General features: G+C 49.5%; 7 protein-coding genes across 7 annotated transcripts; 3 read left to right on the forward strand and 4 right to left on the reverse strand.

The window, feature by feature from the left end:
- Positions 1–9,474: 9,474 nt before the first annotated feature.
- Positions 9,475–11,245, reverse strand: N7462_002431 (asparagine--tRNA ligase SLM5; the record flags this gene model as incomplete). Its single annotated transcript, XM_057074157.1, has 5 exons — positions 9,475–9,696; positions 9,724–9,795; positions 9,827–10,711; positions 10,780–10,900; positions 10,977–11,245. The coding sequence occupies 5 exons, from the start codon at positions 11,243–11,245 to the stop codon at positions 9,475–9,477; spliced, it is 1,569 nt and encodes a 522-aa protein (XP_056937798.1).
- Positions 11,246–11,714: 469 nt separating this feature from the next.
- Positions 11,715–14,726, reverse strand: N7462_002432 (RNA recognition motif domain-containing protein; the record flags this gene model as incomplete). Its single annotated transcript, XM_057074158.1, has 3 exons — positions 11,715–13,072; positions 13,416–14,478; positions 14,538–14,726. The coding sequence occupies 3 exons, from the start codon at positions 14,724–14,726 to the stop codon at positions 11,715–11,717; spliced, it is 2,610 nt and encodes an 869-aa protein (XP_056937799.1).
- A 108-nt stretch (positions 14,727–14,834) lies between these two features.
- N7462_002433 (putative histone acetyltransferase (MysT1)) lies at positions 14,835–16,421 on the forward strand (the record flags this gene model as incomplete). The annotated part of the gene is made up of 1 exon (XM_057074159.1): positions 14,835–16,421. One exon carries the CDS (start codon positions 14,835–14,837, stop codon positions 16,419–16,421), a length of 1,587 nt encoding a protein of 528 aa, XP_056937800.1.
- A 357-nt stretch (positions 16,422–16,778) lies between these two features.
- N7462_002434 (chaperonin-containing T-complex subunit CCT6) lies at positions 16,779–18,749 on the reverse strand (the record flags this gene model as incomplete). The annotated part of the gene is made up of 7 exons (XM_057074160.1): positions 16,779–18,005; positions 18,060–18,233; positions 18,291–18,311; positions 18,368–18,409; positions 18,480–18,501; positions 18,556–18,650; positions 18,708–18,749. 7 exons carry the CDS (start codon positions 18,747–18,749, stop codon positions 16,779–16,781), a joined length of 1,623 nt encoding a protein of 540 aa, XP_056937801.1.
- A 333-nt stretch (positions 18,750–19,082) lies between these two features.
- On the forward strand, positions 19,083–20,788 carry sik1 (snoRNP complex protein NOP56; the record flags this gene model as incomplete). The annotated part of the gene is made up of 3 exons (XM_057074161.1): positions 19,083–19,246; positions 19,316–20,435; positions 20,510–20,788. 3 exons carry the CDS (start codon positions 19,083–19,085, stop codon positions 20,786–20,788), a joined length of 1,563 nt encoding a protein of 520 aa, XP_056937802.1.
- A 429-nt stretch (positions 20,789–21,217) lies between these two features.
- On the forward strand, positions 21,218–22,087 carry N7462_002436 (uncharacterized protein; the record flags this gene model as incomplete). Its single annotated transcript, XM_057074162.1, has 1 exon — positions 21,218–22,087. One exon carries the CDS (start codon positions 21,218–21,220, stop codon positions 22,085–22,087), a length of 870 nt encoding a protein of 289 aa, XP_056937803.1.
- Positions 22,088–22,433: 346 nt separating this feature from the next.
- On the reverse strand, positions 22,434–23,102 carry N7462_002437 (COX20 family protein; the record flags this gene model as incomplete). The annotated part of the gene is made up of 2 exons (XM_057074163.1): positions 22,434–22,690; positions 22,751–23,102. The coding sequence occupies 2 exons, from the start codon at positions 23,100–23,102 to the stop codon at positions 22,434–22,436; spliced, it is 609 nt and encodes a 202-aa protein (XP_056937804.1).
- Positions 23,103–23,459: the final 357 nt, after the last annotated feature.

A 23,459-nucleotide genomic window follows, 5' to 3' on the forward strand; every position in this document is an offset into this window, starting at 1 on the left:
CAACGATCGGACGGAAGTTGCTAAACGCCGAGATTCCAAGAATGGGACCCGGAGAAACCGAGGATGGTGATCGGTTCTGACGGCTTCACATCCCCGATCACAGACCTAGCATCGGCGAGGCAAATCCAAATCAGTTCAGGGAAACCTCTCAGGTGAAAGAAAATCTATATCATAATCAACTATAGAACGACGGAGTACGAAGCACATGCTGTGCACAAAGAACACCTTCCCAGTGTGTCTATATTTTTCGCCATCCCAGGAGGGATCATTTCCCAGTAATGCAATAATACGGATCAACTGACAGCCTGGGAAATCAGAGTTGGGTGGGGACAGCCAACTAAGGTTGACAGATAGAGCAAAAAATGATCTAGATGTGATAGAACATAGAACAAAAACCAGGCGAGACGCCAAATCAGGGGGAAAGAAAAGGCAAAAGGGAAAAAGGAAAAAAGGAAAACCCATAAACGAAAAAAAAAAGGAAAAAAGAAAAAGAAAGCGTGGCCAATGCAGAGAGAGCCACCGGTCGTTGATTGGCAATCCATGCGGCCATTATCATGGCCTGACTGTTATACCGAACCTTGGGTCCAACAGACTGAAAAGGAAAATGCGGGTGCTCATTGGAAATGCTGGCCAGTGGCAAGGCCGAAGCCTCATAACACTCGCTATAGAAGAGCGTGATAAGAGGAAGACACGCGCATAGCGGCTATTCTGAATGAAGGATATGTCTTGCACCAAATAAATACTGAGGAATTTCAATCTGGTAATGTTGGATCCAAAGTGTGACCAGCGGCTTTTCAAGAAGCAAAATGTGGCATTGTGATCGCACTGACAGCCTCTTAGGGCATGAGGTCGTTCCTTACATGAGTGTTGGTTGTTAGGTGCTGTTTGGTGTTTTAGATCTATAGTTGGTGTTCAGTTGATTCAAAAAAAACTGCTGGAGCAGCGGGATGGATGAACAAGCAGGCTATACTTCATCTTCTTATTGGCCTATAGCTTCTCCCCGAGACGACAATGGCCTTTAATTTAGCGCCGTTGGAATTTTACGGCGATTGACTGACCCCGCCAACTTTGGAGGATCTGACGGCGCACTCAATGCCTTGTGAAGACTAGTGAATTGGGCCCCTTTCTTCCCCTGATCGGGGGGCCGAGCAGAGTCCATATGTCCTGCCCCATGACTCGCACTTTGCCTTGCATCCTAAAAACAGATTTGCTGGGTACTAAGTCAGATTTCGGTCTAGGCTTGCATCAGCAAGACAACTTGTCTTGTTTGTCATTCTAAATTCCAAGCCAAGCACAAGCCAAGCATGTACTTCTGAGTATTGGATGAAAGCCAAGCGCCCAAGGCCTTGGAACCTCTTGGAACGGCCTTGGCTAAGCTTACGGTGGCTTACTACAAGGCTCTGGGGTGGAGGCGGTATAATGGGTACTCTAGGAGGAAATAGGAAGAGCGGCAGGACCAGGGAAAGCCCACAGTAAAGGATAGTCCTAAGCTTCTTGGCTGCCCCTTCGCAAGGCATCCCCATTCCTGAGAGAATGTGCCCAAAGAGACCCGAGACCCGAGAATTTTGAATAAAATTTTAAGAACCAAGGAAAGCGAGAATGTCCAACTGGTCCAGGAGCTTTGGGACGGCGCTGAGAGGCGAGAGTAAAGAGTAGCTCATGAGCGACCGGAGCACTGGGCAGGCACGGGTGTACGGTACCTCCGTACGCAACATACGACCCCGTAAATAATTGGTGTCAGACCGATTCCCAAGGTGGCGCTCTGATCGCAGGAAAAAGGTGGTTAGTGCGCGCTCTCTGAAGCTTAAGCTTAATCCGACACGAGGGGGCGGCGCTGAACTTTATGCTCGCTTAGAGAGGCCGCATCCACCCGGTTTCCATTTTCAGCTGGCTGATTGATTAAAGTCGCTGATACCGAGGCGACTAGACTGGGAACAGCAATCCTTGATTTCCTTTTATATTGGATTTTAAATTATCGCCTCCAGTCACTCGTCATTTGTGCCTATTATCCTGTGCACCCGCTGCATAAATTATTCAGCTGGGTGGGGGGTGGACCATGGCTCTTTTGAGTTGGTAATGTCGTGACACGGAGTTCGGACTTTGTATTTTTAAACTTCCCTTGCGACCATGGTTTAAAGCCTCGAGGAGCGAGGAGCGTCGACCCTGATTATGTAGCATTCCAATCGGCTGAGCCGATAGATCGGAAGCTATGATTATATTCAAATACAAAGACACCATCAATCCATCATGATTCATGATCAGTATGAAACAAACAGAAGAGCATACAGGCCGCCAGGCTCTCCGTCAGACTGACCAACTTTGATTATTCGGAAGTGAGCCCCAATGCGACCGAGGCATCCGATCGACCTCCACCAATCTGTTTCGATGGCTTTAATTTATTCCCCGATTATTAATAATAAGAACAAGAAAACAGGCCCGGCGGCTCCCTCGGCATGAGCCCCCCTTTTCCCCAGGTATCAACGGTGGTTCTAGCCATAAAGCCACCTCGGAAATAACTTTTCCTTGACTTTGGTGTGAATATCGAGGATCGGGAGAGAAAAAGCCACAGTGGCCATTTTGAGCTCGTGACTCGTACTCGTATCTGGCAAGTGACGCGGCCAAGGTTTAGATTTCAACTACGCTGACCGTAAAGCTTGACAAGAGATCATCGTTTCCAATGAGAGATGAGGAAAACGCAATTATCGGAACCAACCAGAGTAGTGGGGGCCATGGCTTGTGATTCGATCAATGTACGGACTTGCACAGGCATACATGGATGATTAATAAATGGAGATCATTTCGAATCAGGCCTCCCCCTCCCCTAGGGAGAGAGGGGGGGATTATCCATGTCCCCGACATGTTTACGTAGGAAGCACGATCATAGACTAAGAAGCCACGTCATATTCACTCTTCGTCCTTTCAGGCCGTGTAGCGCTCGGGGTAAGTTCCTCCAAATGCAAAGTGGAAAGGATGATAAATAATGGCAGAATAGCCTGGGAGCTAGGATCACTAGAATTCCACTAGGAGGCGCTTCAAAGGTGTGACAGGCCCCCCTCCTTGTTTGGTGGCCCTTGATGACCACTTTAGTTGCTCTTAGTGTATTCCTGCATCATGAGTCGTAACCGCTGACAATAGTTTGACTCAGCGATAAGGTTGGGGCATGGACAATTTTCCCACGGCCAATGCAGCGAGCCCCCTATCGGACCAACTTGCAGCTGATGAGCAGTGGATACGATGCGAGTAGTGATGTCGAGTTTGATGGCGAATGAATCGAAGTGAGCAGCCAATAGAGACACACCGTAGCCGAAGCGCCCGGATACACTTACGTCGAAGGGCGCTAGGTTGTCAGCGGAAGTCAAAGCCAAGGTTTCTGGGCGAAAAAAGATTCTCAAATCGCTCGCAAGCTCTTTTCAAGGATGAGCTTGCGCACGGACCGACCCCAGAGGCCCAGTAAAAGCGCATCGCCAACAAAGACTGGTTGCACAAGGGAGGACTGAATTAGGGTTGAGAAGATGGTTAAACCTTGGCAGCTGATTGTTTTGCAGAGGCCAAGGTCCTGGGAGAATGGCTGTTTTCTAGGCAAAGATTCCATACTTTTGATACCTGGGAGCGTCTTGTGGGAAGCCGATATGTTAGACTTACCTAAAAAACAAGGTGCATCACGAGAGAGATCAGCGTCGAGTTCAGAACTGCGTGTTCGGCTGCGGCCTGCATTAGATGTCTCACATGGCGCCAACTAGTGCGACTTGACGTCGCGGCGGTGACCTGAACTCCCAATGACCTGGTAGATGGAGTAAGCCATGTCGCACTACTTTCAGTATGGAATCAAGGAGTCAAAAAGAGCTGAGAACAAGGAAAGAAAACAGTGACAGGTGACGGTGGGTGATTTCATACATTCATGAAAACAGGCTACGGTGGATTTAGTCTGAATTTCCGTCTTGTCTATTGCATGCATGTGTTTCAAAATCTAGAGGTCAAGAGGGGACGAAAATAAAAACCAAAAAACAACAACAGTACTCTGTGTGCTGTACTGTCACCGCTCAACCGTTCTTATCCTGCAGACGGAGTTCTCTATCGAATAAGGCTGCCCAGGGTCCAAGGCTAAGAGCCGATCGAATTGTGCCGCAGGCCGATCCCAACGAAAACTGGAAACAGCCAACATGCACACCCGCGTTGTGCTGCGCCCTCCGTATGTACAAGAGTACATTGCACATTAGTTTGTCCCTCGATAGGTGCGTTTTCTTGTTTTCTGGGTTTGCCCTCGAGTCTCGGCAATAAGCATAAAGGGCACCGTAAGTAAAGTCTTCCACATGAACCTCCCTTACATTATGTACCATGTGCGCGATCTGTCGAGTTGGTCTGTCTGCTTCTGGTCCATCATCCCTAACATAATTAAATTTTATTCAGATCGCCCAAACCCACATTCATATCTGTTGTCCATGCAGGTATACCCGCTTTTCCCGAATTATCTGCCTGATTAGGATAGTGCCCACAGGGTATTGTGATGTACTCTAGGCATCTGTGTAGTTAGTTGCCCCCGGTTGCCGGTTGGTCCGAAGGGCGTGAAGGCTTCGCCTGCCTGGGACTAAGAATGTCGTGCTTTCGCCGCCAGTTACTGGAATTATTGTTCCGATTCAGAACGGAGCACTCCGTATTCCACACAGAGTATCCGTACATAATTCTAAGGCATAGTTCGGGGTGTCGGCGTGTCATCTGTTCTTCCCGATCATCCGAAGGAAAACTCCATTGTCTGTCTCGAAAGTGGGTCTTGTCTAAGTCGCCGAATCCCACTGCTCGCTAAGCATATCACACTTATCCCCGTTGTTAAAGTGAGCCCTTGCGGGCCAAGCCGACCAAAGTTTGCCGACCGTGGTTCATGAAGATTCTGGAAATGGCATGGTTTCTGGATATTTCAGACAGAGTGGAGAGAGGAGGTCCGCTTACTGTGTATCTTTTCGGTTTCGGTTCTGCCTTTCTTTGGGTTTTCTCCAGCTGGTTATCGAGGCCATTGCGTTGAGGCTCCACATGGGCTCGGCATTCCTTACCTTATGTCCGAAACGAGGTGGCCGGGGCGTAAATGCGGCCGATAAGGTGGCTGTATAATTTCGCGACGGATAATACGGCTTCTTGCGCGACATGATTAGCATTTCGGACTTTTGGCCTAGAAAATGGGCGCCTTCAACTAAGCTCATTTACTTACTTATAAAAATAGCGTACGGATTATATTGAAACAAACAGTATTGTGTGGTACCTACGCCGTACCAGGCTACACAGGATTCAATATTTTGACATCGCCATGTCTGGATCAATAATTTCCGACTTGTAGTGATCGGCCTCAACGTGGCTTGCCTGAATCCGGAAAGTTTGGAGCACACCCAGCCAACTGCATCCAGGACCAGGATATGTTTAAACTGCTTCTCCCGTGCGGGTTGATCATTTACCTCTCCAATCAACCCTTGCCCAAGGTTAAACTGTAGTACGCGTAACTAGATTCCGTACCCCAGGACCCGACGATCATTAAGTTACTATACATCTTATAGTTTTACATACTCACACTGAAATGTATTATTGTTCATCTCTTTCCTTTCTCCCACCCTCCTCAAATCCCACACTGTGCTTGGGCTCTCCTTCTTGGGGGCGATGACGTACCTTGTATGGGTCCGGCACATCCTAAATGCCCATGATCCGTGATCAACTAACGATTAACTCTACTTAAGAATAGTTGCGACCGCGTTTCGTATTGTCACACACCCATTGCAACCCTGAAATTCACACGGAAGGGAAATAAAGATTGCCAAGAGTTGATTTCGTGAAACGTCGCACGAGCTTATCTCCACTAACAAAATTAAGGTGTCCATGACTATTGCTTGGATGAATACTGAATGTGCTGGGACACTATGCTTGCCTTGTGAGTTCTGATTACCGAATCGCACTACTTAGGCTGAAAAAAAGAAGGAGGCTCCGAACACTAACCCATTGCAGAATGCTTTATCCGGGAATCACGAAGTGTATACAAGGGTAGTACCGGATCATCAAGACCTATTGATATTACTATTGTTATTATCACCAGAGACAGAGACTTCTTAACTTTACATTTTGCGCAAAACAAAACATCCGGGAGCAAGATCAATAGGCTGTGCTGTTATTTTCCACCAATAGCCCAGTTGTGTCGATTCATTGGCCGCGCATTTTTGACCACTTCAGGCAACTCGAATACGCACACTAGGTATTTACTTTTCTTCCCTTAATTGGAACTTATTGCTGGTTCCTCGTGTCTAAAGTAAACCCAAATTCCCCCCTCTTCATAGCCAAGAGATACTCTGTGAATTGTGAATGGCAACTGAGCCTTGCCAAGACGATCGGACCATAGTCACCGGCCCCCTCTTTCTCGGCAGCCCCAGTTTGGGTTGGCGGTGCTGGGAAGTGGCAACTGTCACCGGCAGGCCTAAAAGCCAGATTGTCCTTTCGAACCATGGAAATTAGGTGGCCTGGCTGATACTAAACACGGTTAGAGTCGCAAGTTTATCTCCATTATTGGATCCTCCAAAATGGGTTTGATGACCCGACCGGTGTGTCTTACATGAATCAGCAGAAAACCATGTGGCGCAGTGGTTTTTGAGTTTATGCTCACTCGGAGAGTTAATTGAACCGAATACGAGGGTGAAATTATGAGACAGTCCGGAAACTCATACGCAGTAGATCTAGCAGGTACACCCACGTAACATTGAGGGATCCGAGAGCTTCTTGTTTGGTTGCATTAATGAAGATGATCGGTGTTGCTCTACAATGTTGCAGTTTAGTGGATGGTGTTTTTTATTTTGGGCTAAAAATGGGTCTTGTTTGGCCTCACGGGCTTCGTACGCGATAGTTGAATAGGGGCAGATGCCAACAATAATAATATTATACGAATCATAATACTGTGTCGCTTAGCTAGTCTAGCTTGGTCGCCAGGATGCCAATCATTCCCATTACGCCCTTCTTCAATGTGATACGTCAGGCAGGGATGGCCCCAGCCAATGCATGACTCGCCCCCCCCCTCCCCCCAGGCGGACAAAGCCCGAACATCTTGTTGCTTATGCTTAACCCCGGTAAGGTTGGGTCCTTTTGGCCCGCCGATCCTGGGCCCCTGATTGGCATGCGGTCGGCGACTTGCCCTCGTAAAGTCTATTAGATTAAGAATTTCCCAGTTTCAAGGCTGTGCGCGGACCCCTCTCCCCTCCTTCAGAGCATTCCGATCCTGTGAGGCTGTTCACTCACTCCCATTTTCATTTCTCAGTAATGTGCTAATGTGGCTAATAACGTAGTACCCTGTAGGCAACTATTGCGGTTTGCTGGGTTTTGCTTTGCCTGATTCCCTCACTCCTCCCCAAAATAGATATGAACCATCAGGGTGTATAGTTTAAAACATAATAAAATACTCTAGCCACAAAAATCAATAACTCCGCTTGAAACCGCCAATACTCCACCCACTAGTAAGAGTTTGCCCAGAAACGACAAGTCCTCGGCTTCCTTAAGCGAGGTCCGCAAACCCGCAAACCCGAATTAAAGTATCTTCCAGCGCCATGAAAGCTTGCCAAGCCGAAAAAAAGGAAAAGAGAAAAATCACGAAATAGATTGCCCGGAGACCCACGGACCACGTTTTCTGCTGACGGAGGTCTCCGCCCTTTCGATTCTCTTTTCCCTCTTTAAGAACATTGTCATCTGGTTAATACGCCTGTGCGTTCCTCGGTCGCTACATATGTACTCCAGACAAGGAAGCATTAATACCTGCGCTCTTCGCGCCCCGTTTTTTTGCGTTTCGCTGCGGACGCCTCCAACCACACTAGAGTGCTTGGCCTTGCTTGGACTGGTCTGAGAGCCGGTGCAGAACGGAACTCGATTATGACGATAGTTCTAATTATTATTGTAAGTACGTTCGGGTTACCAATGGTGTTGCTACTGCATGGGCCCATCTCACCGCTCCTATCGCTTCCAAAATCGTGTTGTCGGAAGTTGGGTAGGTGTGGTAGATACAATAGTTACGATGCTTTTGGACAGGCACGCATTAGTATAACGGGTTCGCCCAGGATCCAGGGGCAAGTTCTTTTTGGAAATCACTACGCGCAACCCACAATACCGTCTTTGGCCTACCACCGTGTACGAGGCTATTGGTGGCCATAAACTCATTATGTTGGAAATAATAGACCTGGATGAGAGTGATTCAACCGGGGTATCTGTTGCCGTTGTTGGCTACTAAGAAAAATGAATTGCTATCTGAATAGAGTGGCAAATTTCTATGAAACGAATATTCCTGCAATACATAGCTAGCATTATTGCTATAAGAATAGCTGTACTATTTTGTGATTTGCTTTCTCTTGACACCAAAGATGTTGGTATGTTGGTTGGGTGAACCGTGCCCTATCGCAGCCCTTTCCATTTTCACAAGCCTCATATCAAAATCTTCTCTTTTCTCCAACAATACTGTGTGATACACTGATTTCCATCGCGCTGACTGCCCTAATAAAAAATGTGCAAGCGATAGATCTAGGGGTCTGAATTCCTCCTCTTGTCACAACCAACAACAAAGATGTTATGTTAATGATACATGGTAAATACTACACTCCATATTTCTGCGTTCTAGCAGACCACCTAACCGCTGAGGTTCAAGTCTGTAGATCTCAAGATCTATTCCCAGCCACAGCAATAATGCATATTATGTTAATGAGGTATTTCTATCGCATTGACTTCCATTCTAGTAGTCGATAGTTCTGATGCTTGAGTCTGAAGGCTTCGGGATCTCCGCTCTTCACCGAGAATAATCAGATGCTGTCCTGGCGTGACTTATGTCTCGCACTGGATTCCGTTTTAACAAACCTTCTAGACACTGGAGGTTCATTGAACCTAACATTGGAGAAAGTGTGTTTGCCGGGAACTTATCACCCTCAGGCCCAAATGGACATGATAGCCTGTGCATAAGCGCTTCAAGACCTGGTGTCAAGGATCTTTTTTTTCCAAAACCCAACAGTTCTCCCAAAACTTCCATCAACCTACATCTAGATAGATTAATTCAGTTCTTTGGTGGTCCGTGGGCTATTTCCGCCCCATGGGGCCATGCATCTTCCTAACAGCAAGTATCCGCTGCTAATCCTGTTTCGTCTAAAAGGCGCCTATTTGTGAGGCTGGTTTGTGTTAGATGGAGCATTGTGCGAGGAAGTGTGGGGGGCTGAGTTTGATGCTGTTAGAAAGCGTAACACTTTCCCATTGTGGTAAGCAATTATTGAAGTTCGTGCAAGCGATGACAATATTGGAATCATCTCCGAGTTTAGCAGGTAAAAATGATTCTGTTGGAGACTTCAATATCACAATTTGCCATTGCAAATTGCAGGAAATAGCTAACTAGCTGTCGAAGGTCATGTTTTTGGTAGGTAGGTGAAAGATTTATTTTGGTCTATAATACAATATTTTCAATAATAATACATCATCTAGCAATAGACTCTAACAATCAGCTCGTCCAAAATACCGTGGAAATGACACGACATCCCGAACGCTGGACACGCCAGCCAAATATCCCAGGAATCGGTCAAACCCAAGTCCAAAGCCTCCGTGCGGAGCAGAGCCCCAACGCCGAAGGTCGGCGTACCATTGCAGATGGCCAAGATCCTCGGTCGGAGAGAGGTGAGGGTATGAAGGTTCAGTGGGGGGCAGGGGCATCAGAGTCTGCTGGCAAACGGGACTTGATCAAACCGTAGTCACGCATATTCTGGATGATGTTGGGCAAGCGATGCTCACGCAAGGAGCCTCCTGCGACTTCGCTAACTTCAGGGAGGAGCAGATCAAAGCAAGCGACCGTCTCTCCGGGTGGACTATGCTCATGTTCTCCATCGAGTGTCTGCGACGGGGCCATATAGAAAGGCTTAATCGCCTTGGGGTAATCAGTAACGAATACCGGACTGCCTTGGTGCAAAACCTCCACAATATACTTCTCGTGCTCAGTTTGTAGGCCTCCATCCCATGTGGGAGGATGCTCGAATGTTGCGCCATCTTCTATGACCGCATGCTGGAGCATTTCTACTGCCTTGGTGTATGTAATGCGATGCCATTTAGGACCATCCGTCAAGGAGGCCCACCTTTGTCGAAGAGCAGACTTAGAGTCGTCCGAGGTGCTCTCATGCCCAGAGTCGCCAGTTCGCTTCGCAGACAGAATCTCCTGGCCAACCGGGGTATTATAGAGCCGACGTGTGAGGTCTCGGAGTAGATTCTCTACAAGGTCCGTGAGCGAGTCCAAATCATACATGAAGTTCGCCTCCGCTTCAAGCATATAAAACTCGCTCAGATGGCGAGGGGTATCACTTTTCTCCGCCCGAAAAACAGGTGTCAGCGTCCACACGTTGCCGAGTTCAGCGGCGTATGCCTCAAGATGGAGCTGCGACGAAACCGTGAGATATTTAGGAGTTCGGAAGAAATGGTCGGCCTCGGTGTTAGATGATCCTGAAGCCCCGCGCGGAAGCAAAGTGAACGTTTCGCCTGCGCCCTCGCAGTCAGATGATGTGATGATTGGTGGTTGCACTTGCGTGAAACCGCCGTTGGGGTAGGCATGAAAAACATTGCCCAGCTGAAAGAGGCACTCGGAGCGGAAACGCGACATGAGGGAATGGAAGGGTGTTCGGATGCGTAGATGCGGAATCTGCCGCAAAAAGTCGGGGCTGTGGTATTTCTTTTGGATCGGAAATGTCTGATATCAAGAAGCGACTATTAGTTAGAGCTGCTCGAGGGGTCCCCTGGTGGCCATGGGATACCTACCTCCGGATCCGCCGCCCCGACAACAGTCACATCAGTGGTTTGTAGCTCATGTGTCTGTTCCTTGCCAGGCGGACAGGCTTTCCATATGCCTGAGATTTCAACAGCAGTTCCTGTAGAGAGACTAGAAGAAGCGATCATGTTAGGCTTGGTTTAGAGGAGACAAGAGGTTGAGTCGTAGCCTCCGCGCATGGACATACTCAGCTGCTTGTGCTGGTTTCAAGATCGCTTGTAAGGGCTCTAGCGTAGAGCCGTCTGAGATTTCGGCAAAAGCAAAGCGCTTCTGCTTTCGAACAGAACGAATGAACCCATTAACCTTGATCTCTTTGTCCTCCAAGCTGCAGGGCCCATCGGCCTTACTGACTTGAAGGATATGTGCGCATCGCAGAGCTGCGGAACGAGCAACTGGTATATGGCTATCGCTGAACCTGGCGACAGAGGTGGCGAAGGTTCGCTGCCATGTCAGCATTGTTGGTCGAGGACGCGGAGGTGGTTGGAATGATGGTCGGAAGTTCTGAGCTGGAAAAGCGTCGGGTCGGGGAAGCGGGACCGATCTTCCGTTTGCCGCAATCGCTGGTCAAGCTAGACTAAACTCGCACTGAAGCCACCATGCTTTTGCTGTTTCGCGCAACTAGGAGCCTCCAAGGATTCAAGTTTAAAATTTTGTTACAAATTTGCCTCCCTGGAGCACATTGTCTGGATTAGATTCAATTCACATAGCGATACCAATGGTTGCGTGTCAAAGTACGTAGTTCATAAATATATGTCTGACTGTCTCAAAGCAAAAAAAAATTTGAGATTGACTAAATCTGGCAGACTATGATTCACAGGGGATTCAGGGATCATAAAGCATAAAGAAAGCTAACAGTACTGCAGCAATGGACAAGCTAAGGAAAAAAATGTGTCAACTGTGTAATACAAGGAAGTCCGTGATTTTATCAGTTCCTGCCTTGGCGGGCATAAACCTTTCGTTCTTCCTCAATCATCTCAATGGCATCAAGCAGGCTACCATTAGATGCTGCAGCATAGACAGCAATTCGAGATCGGCCACCATCTCGAGGAGTTCCATAGCCCATATCCATAAGGGATGAGATGCATCGCTCGATGTCATCTTCCTGAGACTCAAGAACCTCGTTGCCAAGTGGAAGCGAGGGCGAGAGCTGGGAGGCTGCTTCAACGGGGAAACTTCCAGGGATGCTGTGATGCGACCTGGACCTAGATAGCCGGCGCTCCCTTCTATCTAGTCGTGCCCAAGTGTCAGTCTCAGCTCGAGTATTAGACCGAGATGGGCGACCCTCTCTAGCAAGGCGCCTTTGCCCAGGATTGGCATAGGCCGGAAAATTTAGAGGTGCAGCACTGGAATCATCAAACGCTTGGCTTCCCTCACGTGCAAAGGTTATGGTATTTGCCCGACGAAGGACAGGGCTGTCTGAGTCCCGAAGCTGCGCTTCACCTGGAGCATGCGAGGATATTGAGGCGGGGCGTTGAGCGTGTGAAATGCTGTGGGATCTCTGAGGATGAGACTCTGGGACCGCGCCATTTGTAGTAACGTCATTCGCAAGGATAGTAGTTTCCGATGGATGATTGCGTTGTTGGTTTGCAAAAAGCTGCGCCTCTAATTGAGAGACGGGGGGAAACCGACTCATTTCTAAATCCGAATCCAGGGACGGAATATCATCATGTCCTTGTCCGTGTGAAGGGACGGATGTAGGCTCGTCATTTGTTAAATCGATCAATAAAGGGGATTTCGCCTGCATTGAATTGGCTTCCGTCTCTTTTTCCAGAGAACCTTCAACCAGAATATCTGGTTCTTTGAAACTCACAGATTTCCGACGGCTGATCGGACGGACATTCCGTCGCGGGTTGATGTCTCCCACAGACCTCTCCGAAGAAAGTTCTTGACGGGTGAATACCCCATAGAGAGTATCCGGTTCCACCTGAGGAACTTGGTGCTGTGATGGTTGGATGCGCTCCATGAGTGGTTCCTCGCTGAATTCAAGGTTGATGGCATGTCCATCGATGTGTATACCTTGTAGCACGTCCATTGCGGCCATGGCTGGATGGATCGAGGGAAAATCCACGTAGCCAAAGCCAGCATGTTTCCCGGAAACAGAGTCCAGTGGAAGATGCACATTCACAATAAAGCCCTTGGAAGCAAACACATCTTGAATCATTCGCTCAGTGACATTGAAGCCAATGTTTCCAATAAACAAAACCTTTTTCTCAGAGCCCTCTGACTGGGCAGAGGGTTCCTTCGGCGGGGGTACTGGTGGTGTTGGATAAAGTCTTGGGGGTTCTGTAGATTTGTGGAGTGTGTCGGATCTTGGGAGTGCATTAGATGTTGGAAATCCACAATGAGGGGTGACCCAACTATTAGGTGGGAACCATGGTGGGTTAGGGAATGTGCCTGGATAGGATGGGGGAGGGGGGAGGGGCATGGCGATTTAGTCGCCTATAATCCCATGGGGGAATGTTAGGAGGATGAGAAAGTTGAGGAGGTGGAGGGGCCCAATGTGGAGGATTCATATGAGGCGCAGGTACGGGAGGATGAGGGGGAGGTGGAGGGTGCGCTGGAAAGTGATGAAGGCCCAGAGGAGGGTACAGGGAGTCTGCGTGCACTTCTGCCTGAACATGACTACCATTGCTCGTGTCTGGCAATGAGATATTCTTGTTAATTCCAGTCTCGGCTTTTAGAGGCTGCTCGGGGCTAACTGAATCTTTCTTGTGCAGATCCTGATTGGCCAGGACATCGCGTTCATGAGGGGACTGGGTTCGGAAATTGGGTTCGGAACCTGGGGTGTCCATGTCTGTCGGTCGGGCTGATGGTCCGTGACTCCCTGCGCCGGGGGATGTAGACTGTGGCGCCCCGGGTGTCGTTAAGCTTGGCTCAGTCGCCCCAAATCGGCCAAATTCATGTTCAAACGCAGCGAACAAGGTTCGACTAGCTTCATTGAAGTCAGATGCCATCATTCGTAGACTTTCGGCGGCATTTTCAGCTACAGGCCGCCCAGCATTGATTGCCTCCTCCGCCATATGCCTTCCATTTTCAGGCAGATTGTTGAAGGCAGTTCGCATATGGGCTTCAACTGTGGTGAGAAAAGTCTGCAATGATGCCCGCACGTTTTCTGGGACAGATGTCTGAGCATTATGTAGCTGACGTTGCAGCTCAGGGAGTCTTGATCTCAGCTCTGACTGCACCGAGTTCGCCCCATTCACAAGATGATAGAGGAAGGTGGCAGCAGCAACCTCAAGTGGGTGTGGTGCTCTCTGATTATTTGCGTTTGATGATGAGGTATCAGGCGGTTGTGATGTTTCGGGTGATACGGCCCGGTCATTGGAAGTATCGGCTGAGTCAAGGAGATTGGCTAGCTCGGCTTCAAATGCAGCCAAGAAGGGCTGGGACTCCTCTTCGGGCTCTGAAATAACCGCAGCAGGTTCTTGGTCCGACACTGGGTGGTTTGTTGAATTACCAACAGCCAGCTCAGTTGAAGACAGCGTGGGGCTCGCTGTTTCGTCGAGTCTGATACTCTCACTTTTCTCTTGTTCAAACCGTCGCCACAGCTCCGTTACAGAGTTTGATCGACGAATATCAAACAAATGCATCGGACTTAGCTCCTCTTGGGGCAGTTGGGCGGTTTCTGCTCCAGCATAGATATCTATAGGCTCGTCTAGACGTTGAGAGAGTTCAAGAGAAGACCCCACCTTTACAGCAGAGTTAGCATCCCGGGGGAAAAAATCCAATTATATTTAGTGGGTCTTACCGTAATTTGATCTCCATCCTCATCATCTACATAGGTTAGCCTCGCTCGAGGATGATTAGAGGCAATATCATCATAGTCGGTGGCCGAGATTTGCACGACCCTAGAAGGGCCGGAAGAGTAACCTGAAGACTCCTCGCGGTCTTGAGGGACAGACCCACGAAGATTTTTGATCTGGAAAGGCTTCAACATTGTGGGGAGAGGACGTGACCCCAAGTCCGGGCCGGGTAAGTGAAAAAGTGTTGGAACTAGAGGCCCAATATCGAGAGGTCTCCAGGGAAATTTTGGAATCCACAAAATATGAGGAATGTAGGGAAAGATAACATCGGCTCAGAATGGCTGTTGCCTGCGAAATCCGAGATCCTTTCGGAAGTGGTTGATGGTTTTGTACGCAAGGATGGAGTCGGGAGAGATGATCTCACTCGACTGGAGCAGGCAACAACGGATAAGATAAAGGAGCTCCCCCCGCCTGGATCACCTGATAGCTCCACTGACTCAGCACTCTTTTCGCGTCAATTCAAGGTCGCGGTTGACTGCTTGCCTATCGATTCTTCAGTGCAGAGGATTGTGGTGCCTGGCTGGCTGCACTTTCAGGCTAGTTCATGTCGTCTATATAAAACTCATCCTCCATGTGGGCACAACTGTCTCTGTATCTCGCCAGCCTCACACCTCAGCATACACTTGCGCGGTGATGCCAATGGCCGGCTCATTGGATACCACACCCCTTCACGAGCACAAGTGAAGAAGACCGACTTGGGAAAAATCCTATCGCCACAATTGACCTCGAAGAAACCCGCATGCTTTGAAAAGATGGCTACCAGCAAGGCATCGTCACGACTCCAAAGCCCGGGCGATCGTAACGTGAAGAATGTCGTGCTAGGCGACCTCTTGTTCAAGCCATGGTACCAGTCAATATATCCAGAAGACCTGGTCGCAAAAGATGCCGAGCACCTCTATGTCTGCCGCTGGTGCTTCCGATACTCTTGCGATAAAGTTGCCTTTGCGGAACACACGCGCGCCTGCATCCATCGCGTGACGCCACCTGGCACTAAAGTGTACGACCATGGCGGATACGCTGTATGGGAGGTAGATGGAGAGGAACATAAACTTTTCGGTCAGAATCTGTCTCTTTTCGCGAAACTTTTTCTTGACCACAAGACCGTCTTCTTCGACGTCGCCACCTTTCATTATTATATCCTCACCTTTACCGACCCCGATAACTCCGAGAATTATCATGTCCTTGGTTTCTTCTCCAAGGAGAAGCTATCATGGGACTCAAACAATCTTGCATGTATCTGTGTCTTCCCACCGTACCAACACAGACAACTGGGGAAGTTGTTGATGGGCGTTAGCTACAAGTTGAGTGGATGGGAATATCCAGGTGGATATATTGGCGGACCAGAGAAACCCCTCAGTGACCTTGGCCAGAAAAGCTACAATCGTTTTTGGGCGGAGCGAATTGCGAGATATTTGCTGTGTGGGAAGCATGGGGACAATAAAGCTGAGAATAACCAGCAGCGAGTGACCGCTGCCCCAAAAAGCTCACCATCAAAAGCATCTCATAAACGGCCACACCGCGAATTTTTGACAGTCGAAGAAATCGGGCTGGCCACAGGCATGTTGACGGAAGATGTGATCACAGCCGTCAAAAGCATGGGCATCGTTCAGCCGGATACGACTCCAAAGAAACGCAAACTGAGCCGTTTACACGGCGAAAATGAGCCAAAGGAACCCCCCAAAATCGTGATTCGTAAGGCAGATGTGTGGGAATGGGCCAAAGCTAAGAACTTGTCACTCGAGGACCCTGTCAAGGAAGAAGGATTCACTATCGAATGGCCATCTGCGACCATGTCCGAAGTGGGCGAAAGCAGTTCTGCTGAGGACTGATACTTGCGGACGACTTGGTCATGTACTATTACACTTCCTACTGAAGCACGATAATAACGATTATAAACCTTACGTGAAGACTGACTGTGAACCACAACATCCTCTCCCATACCGATCTTAGTATTTCTTAGTATTCTAAAATCGACTTAACCGTTATCAATATCGCTGTTGGGGGTTCTACAGTACGTAGCGCAGAACGGAGGTGAATGATTTCAAGCCGACTGGCAGATATTGCAATTAATGTGTGCATTTTTGAGAAGAGACTGGACTTATCAACATTAGAAGCTTCAGTCCCGAGTCCACCTAAATCTTTACATGAAGTTGCCGGATTTCGTCAATCAAAAGTGCATGACTGCATTACTCCTCCATACCACCAGGGCCAGTCGACTTGCTCATCTGCCGAGCCTTCAGCAACTCGTCACAGAGCAGGAGGTTGGAAGCAATGCCAGTGCTGGAGGCAACGCAGTTCCGCAGCACTCGATAAGAGTCATAAACACCCAGCTGGATGGGATCCATCGGATCACCGGTGTTCAGGTCCAGACCAACAACATTGCCATGCTTGCCCTCGTCCCACATCGAAGCCAGGGAGTCCTGGACATCATGACCAGAGTTAGCAGCGAGGGTCTTGGGGATGACTAAGAGCGCATCGGCAAAAGCCTCTACACCCCACTTAGCCTTGCCCTTGACAGTTTTCGTGAAGGCATCGGACTTGAGGTGTGCGGCACAAGCAACTTGGAATGCGCCAGCACCAGGTATCACACAGCCGTCGACAATAGTGTTGTAGACCGAGCGAAGACCATCACGGACAGCATCCTTGACTTGAGCAATGGTGTGCTGGTTGGGGCCCTTAATGAGGATAGTCACAGACTTGGGGTCCTTAACCTCCTCCACAAAGGTGTATTTCTCCTCACCAAGTTGGTGTTCATAGACTAGACCGGCCCAGCCGAGGACATCGGGGGTCATATCTTCAACACTGTTCTGGGCAATACCGCCACACACCAGCTGCAGACGCTCCATGTTTCTCCTCTTAGCTCTCCGCAGAGCCATGATGCCATTCTTGACGAGAACATCCAAACTAAGGGGGTCAATACCCTTCTGGTTGATGACAACAAATCCCTTCTTCGGATCATTACCGCAAACCTGCTTCTTCAGCTCTACAATCTTCTGCAACTTAGCATCAACGAACTTGCGCTCGCTCTCCACCAGCTTGTCTCTCTGCTCAGCGCTGGAGTAGTAGAAACCAGAGTTAATTTCAGACTTCTCATACTCCAGACTGACGTTCAGAGTCAAAATGAACGCATTTTCTACACGCTTGGGCATGTCAGGGTGACGAGCGCCGTGATCCAGAGCCAAACCACGGATGAGCTGGGTATCAGAGGATGTGCGGTGCTGCATCGTCATGATCTCAATCATGTGCAAGTCGGGCTTCTCAGGGGCTCGGTGGATGGCAAGCACAGCATCGACAATATCAGGGGTGAGCTTCTCGGCGAGGGCGTTGTTAAGCTTAGTGGAGAGAGATGTGCGGGCAACGGAGAGGAGTAGCTCTCGGTCAATGGTCCGCTCGAGCTTGAATTGATCAAGGAACTGGAGTAGTGAGTTAGACTCAGAAACATAAAGCAACTCGATGGTTTCAAATACCTTCAAAGCCTCATTCTTCGCAATCTCGTAACCATCGGTGATCACTCGGGGGTGCAAGCCTTCCGAAATGTGGCGATCTGCCTGCTTCAGGAGCTCTCCCACCAACAGAACCACCGAGGTTGTTCCATCACCAGTGATATCATCTTGAGCCGTCGCAGCGCGAGCAATCATGACCTTTAATCACCTCATCAGCGGATTTTGAAAAAAAGTTTCGAGGGAATGCTGTCTTACAGCCGTGGGATTTTGAATTTGCTTTAGAAGTGTTAGCGTTGATGGAGTACGCGAGGTGATTGGGCATAACAACGTACCATTTCCCGCAGTAGGACATTTCCATCCTTGGTCAACTTGATCTATTTTACCACGATGACGTTAGAAATCCAACATGATTATGTTTCGATAGCTAAGGGGTGTGATGCATACTCCGCCTGCACCGTCCACCAACCTGAAGGCTAGTTAGCTCTATTTTGGTCCGTCTGGATTATAAACAACCACTCACATCTTCAGAGTCCCCGATGGACCCAGGTTGGACTTGAGAACATCCTGCAGACCCTCTCCGGCGCTGATGTTGACCTTCAAGGCCTCCCCTCGGCGCTAGACGAAATGTTAGTGCGGGCGATTGAGGGGTTAGGCTGGGATAGCATTCCATACCCGGGATTCCGCCTTGGGGTTCAGGAGCTGGGTTGCAGACATCTCTGCAAAGTGAATGAATGAACGGGAGCTCAGCCCAAAAGAAATACCGTGCTGAGATGGGAGAGAGCTCGTAGGCACACAGGAGTTTGGATGCCCGCTTGATGGTTAAAGGCGGTGAAGGCGAATTTTGGCAAAAAGCCCACATTCACGGATTCGCACTAGCGGCGAAAAAAAAGAGCTCCCGATTTCTTCGACTTTGCCGTCTCCCGCCCTCTTGAACGTCCGCCATCAGCAACCCACTGTTTTGTCCCTACAGTCGTTTGTGGACACCAGTTGCTGGAATCGGTTTTTTCGTTCATTTTTTGCGATTCGATCGGGCCATCAACAAGTGCCATGGCCGATTATCTCCTCTTCGAGAGCCCTGTGGGCTACTCGCTTTTCAAGGTCGCTATCCAGGGTGACGCTGTTGGCAACCGCCTGAAGGAAGTCCAGGAAGGTGTAAATGACTTGTCCAAGTTCGGCAAGATGGTTGATCTTGCTAGTTTCCTGCCCTTTGAGTATGTTCTGCGTACCACAGAGTGTTGAGTTTTTCTTCGCTAGCGAAGTCTTTGCTAATGCTGCATCAGAAACAACAAGATGGCTCTTGGCGAGATTAACGACGTTTCCGAGGGTGTCGCATCAGAGAACCTTGTTTCGTTCCTCGAATTGAACCTTCCCAAGCCGAGCAAGAAGAAGAAGGTTGTTCTGGGTCTTTGCGACAAGGGCCTTGCAGGAAGCATCAAGTCTGCCTTCCCCTTTGTGGATTGTGAGACCGGTGACACTAGTGAGGTTGTTCAGGATCTTCTCCGTGGTATTCGTCTGCACTTTGGCAAGCTGGTAAAGCAGCTCCGCGAGGGCGATATGGATACTGCTCAGCTTGGTCTCGGTCACGCCTACTCTCGTGCCAAGGTTAAGTTCTCTGTCCAGCGTGATGACAACCACATCATCCAGGCTATTGCCATCCTTGATCAACTGGACAAGGCTATCAACACTTTCTCCATGCGTGTGCGCGAATGGTACTCGTGGCACTTCCCCGAGCTTTACAAGATCGTTTCCGACAACCAGCGCTATGCTCAGCTTGCTCTCTATGTGAAGGACAAGAGAAGCCTCAGCGATGACAGCCTGCATGATATTGCTGAGCTGGTGGAGGACGACAAGGGTATTGCCCAGAGCATCATTGATGCTGCCAAGCACAGCATGGGCCAGGAGATTTCCGAGTCCGATATGGAGAACGTCATTGCCTTTGCCGAGCGCGTTGTCAGCCTCTCTCAATACCGCAAGTCGCTCTACCAGTACCTGGTTTCCAAGATGAGCGTCGTCGCTCCTAACCTTGCGGCTCTAATTGGCGAGGTTGTTGGTGCTCGTCTGATCTCTCACGCCGGTAGCTTGACCAACCTGTCCAAGTACCCGGCCTCCACTGTTCAGATTCTCGGTGCCGAGAAGGCCTTGTTCCGTGCCTTGAAGACGAAGGGCAACACTCCCAAGTACGGCCTGCTGTATCACTCCTCCTTCATTGGCCGTGCCGGTCCCAAGAACAAGGGTCGCATCTCTCGGTTCCTCGCGAACAAGTGTTCCATCGCTTCTCGTATTGATAACTTCTCTGAGACTCCCACGACTAAGTTTGGTGAGGCTCTGAAGAACCAGGTCGAGGAACGCCTGGAGTTTTACGCCTCAGGCGCCGCTCCCACTAAGAATGAGGTCGCTATGGTACGTTTTCACTTGCGTTGACGATTTAGACGATAGTGTATGTTGTTTCTTCTTAGCTGACTATGTTCTTCCAGAAATCTGCCATGGATGCCGTCCTTGCTGGCATTGACGTCGATGTTGATGACAGCGATGAGGACATGGAGGATGTCGATGTCAAGAAGGAGAAGAAAGAGAAGAAGGGAAAGAAGGACAAGAAGGAAAAGAAGGACAAGAAGGAAAAGGAGGAGAAGGAGGAGGACAAGAAGGAGAAGAAGAAGAAGCGCAAGTCCGATGTCGCTGAGCCGGAGAAGAAGAAGCGCAAGCACGACGCTGATGGTGAGCCGGAGAAAAAGAAGAAGAAGTCGAAGGCATAAAAGCGCTTTCTTGTGGAATTGGGAGTCTTTGTCATGGCGTTCGGTACTTGCTTTTCTGTTCTCAATCTTTCACGACTCGATGGGCTTGGGGATCTGTAAATTATTCGATTTAAGCCCTTTTGTGGCAATAAGATTTTGCTCTATCTCGTGCTTCTTGTGTTGTTTCCAGTAATTCCAAGCCACTTCTAGCTTGCCGTAGCAGCTAGAATATCACAGAGGGTTATTGATGCTTCGTGCGTGATTTGCTGCGTCCATTCGGCCCCTGGCTCAACGGTTCCTGGCCGCGAGTTGGCCTCCGTACAACTTCGATTGGCTCCCGCAGCGACGAGACTTACATCCGAACGTCCACGGCCTTGCCCCTCACTTGATCTCCGCACCCTGCGACGGGGACTGTTCGCCATGAATGCCCCCCGTCCTCACTATTCGTGAATGAAGTTGGCCTTGACACCGTATTTGTCCATGCAATCTATAGGGTTGATCGGCCTTGACGCCCCCACAAGTTCATCCGCCTCTGCTCTTCTCCGCCCCACGATGATGCCGACGGACCCCCCCATATATTACTCCCCGAAGCGCAAACGAGAACCCTCTGAATCAGACTACTATAGCCCATCTGCATCGCCAACATCGACTGTTTCTGTCACGAGTCTACAAGACACTCGATTCCGAGAAGAAGTCGAGCTTGGGAGGAACAGCCCGCGGGCCGCTGTGGCTGGGCGCTTTGGAGAATTAGCGATTCGCGGAGAGCGCTTCCCAAATCCAAGGCTGCCGAACTGTGAATCTCAGCCGGATTCTATTGCACAAACAAAGCACGAAAAATGTGCGCCATCCAATCACTTCGATCTCAAGAACATGCCTGAAGGCTTGCCCGCCGCCAACGGCGAGTCGCATGAGGCCCTACACCACCGATCGCCTGTGGAATTAGCAGAACAAGTCCCAACAGACAGTATCCTGGTTACACCGGCTTCAACGCCCTCAAAGAAGAGGACGACTCTATCTCCGCTGAAACGGAGTCGCTCGGTGTCACCATCGAAGATTCGCAAGCAGCGGCTCTCCCCTCCCCTGACAGAAGCCTCTCCAGAAGATCCCTTTACATGGCATGACCACGAAATTACGGGCCACAATCCAACAGACCCCACTGACGATGGCTACGGAATAAATGGCGTGGGCTTCAAGCCCACCGCCGCAATCGCGTGGGCGCGGTCCCAAAAGCGACAGAAGCAAGTTGCCGAGTGGAAGAATCGCGAGGCACGAGAAGCCCGCGAGAAACGCCGGGAAAAAGACGTGAGGGTTCAAGTTTGAACAGGCTTCACAGCATTAATGACGGCGCTATTCAGAAGCGAGTCAAGTTCGATGTCTAGGCCAGCGGAAATCAACCATCTGCAACCATATCCTTCGCATCTAGCATTCTGGGAGCAAAATAGGTGTTTTCTTTCTTCTTTTGGAACAGGACGGGTTTTTCTTTTGATGTTGGCCTTTATTTTGGGGGGGGGGGGGGGGTGGTGATTTTGAACGGCAAAGTGGATTCTTGCCTTAATATACACAGATATGACTTGATGACCTTATGCCAAATCAAGCAAAGGATTGGAATATACAGTTTTGGATATATCGTACAAACACCGTGACTCCGACCCAGAAATGCAGGGCGCTACCAGAACTTGTAGTTGGAGAGATTCGTCCAGCTCTTCTTCCGACGTTCTTCCTCCGCACGTTGCGCGGCCTCGACGGCAGCCTTTTCCTTATCGCGCAGCTTTTTCTCTTTCAATTCCTTCATCAGCTCGACCGCCTCCTTCATGCCATGTAATTCTTGAATCCGACGTCGTCGGCAAAACTCGTAAGCTCCCAAGGAAGTGATAGCGAATATACCCACAGCCCAGTTTCCCGCAGACCATAAAGCGCGCGTTCCTATTCGCATAGAATTGTCAACAATGCATCCATAATGACTAAAGGACATTAAAAAAATACCTCCGAAAATGGCGCGAGTACCACCGATTCCAAAACCGGCACCGATGCCAGTCATTAACGATTCGCGAGCGCATGGTGCTTTGTAGAATGAAGAAATCTCGGAAATCGAAACTGTGCCGACGACGTCCGAGTACGAGATATCGTTGGGGTTCTTACCCCTAGGCTTGTAGGTGGCATTGGCGAGGGCATTCACGGGCTCCTCAGGATTCCCGAAGGCATCCCATAGCTTTCCAACTTGCGATTGTGGGAATTCATGCCTCGGTTTGGTCGGATCAGTGGTATTTGGTGTGCTGGCAGGGAGATGGCTGCCAGGCTCTTGGCTTGAGCCTGAATTTTGAGAATCCCCTGCCATCCTGGTTCAGCAGAAGCGTTTCAACGGTTCTCCGTTCAACTTGGAAGTTGCCCGCTAAAGCATCAATAATTGGCGGTCATATGATTATCCGATCTGATCATGAACGGATAGTTATTCCGAAAGGCTGACTAACGCCCCTTACGCGTGCCGCAGGGACGCGGACGCGTCGGGCGGGAAGCGACTGAGATCGACTCCATTAGAGCATATTACAGGTCATTGCAGGAACCTCCTCCGAACAATTGGCCCCAAACACCTCCCATTTGCGTCGCCCCGCGTCCTACCACCAGTGTTTTCAATACTCCTCCCAGGCTTCCATGTGCTGAAGATCACTCGCCCAGCCTGCATATCTTTGTGAGA

Source organism: Penicillium macrosclerotiorum (assembly GCF_028827735.1).
Source record: "Penicillium macrosclerotiorum strain IBT 26536 chromosome Unknown utg000002l_segment0_segment0, whole genome shotgun sequence".
Lineage (NCBI taxonomy): Eukaryota > Fungi > Ascomycota > Eurotiomycetes > Eurotiales > Aspergillaceae > Penicillium > Penicillium macrosclerotiorum.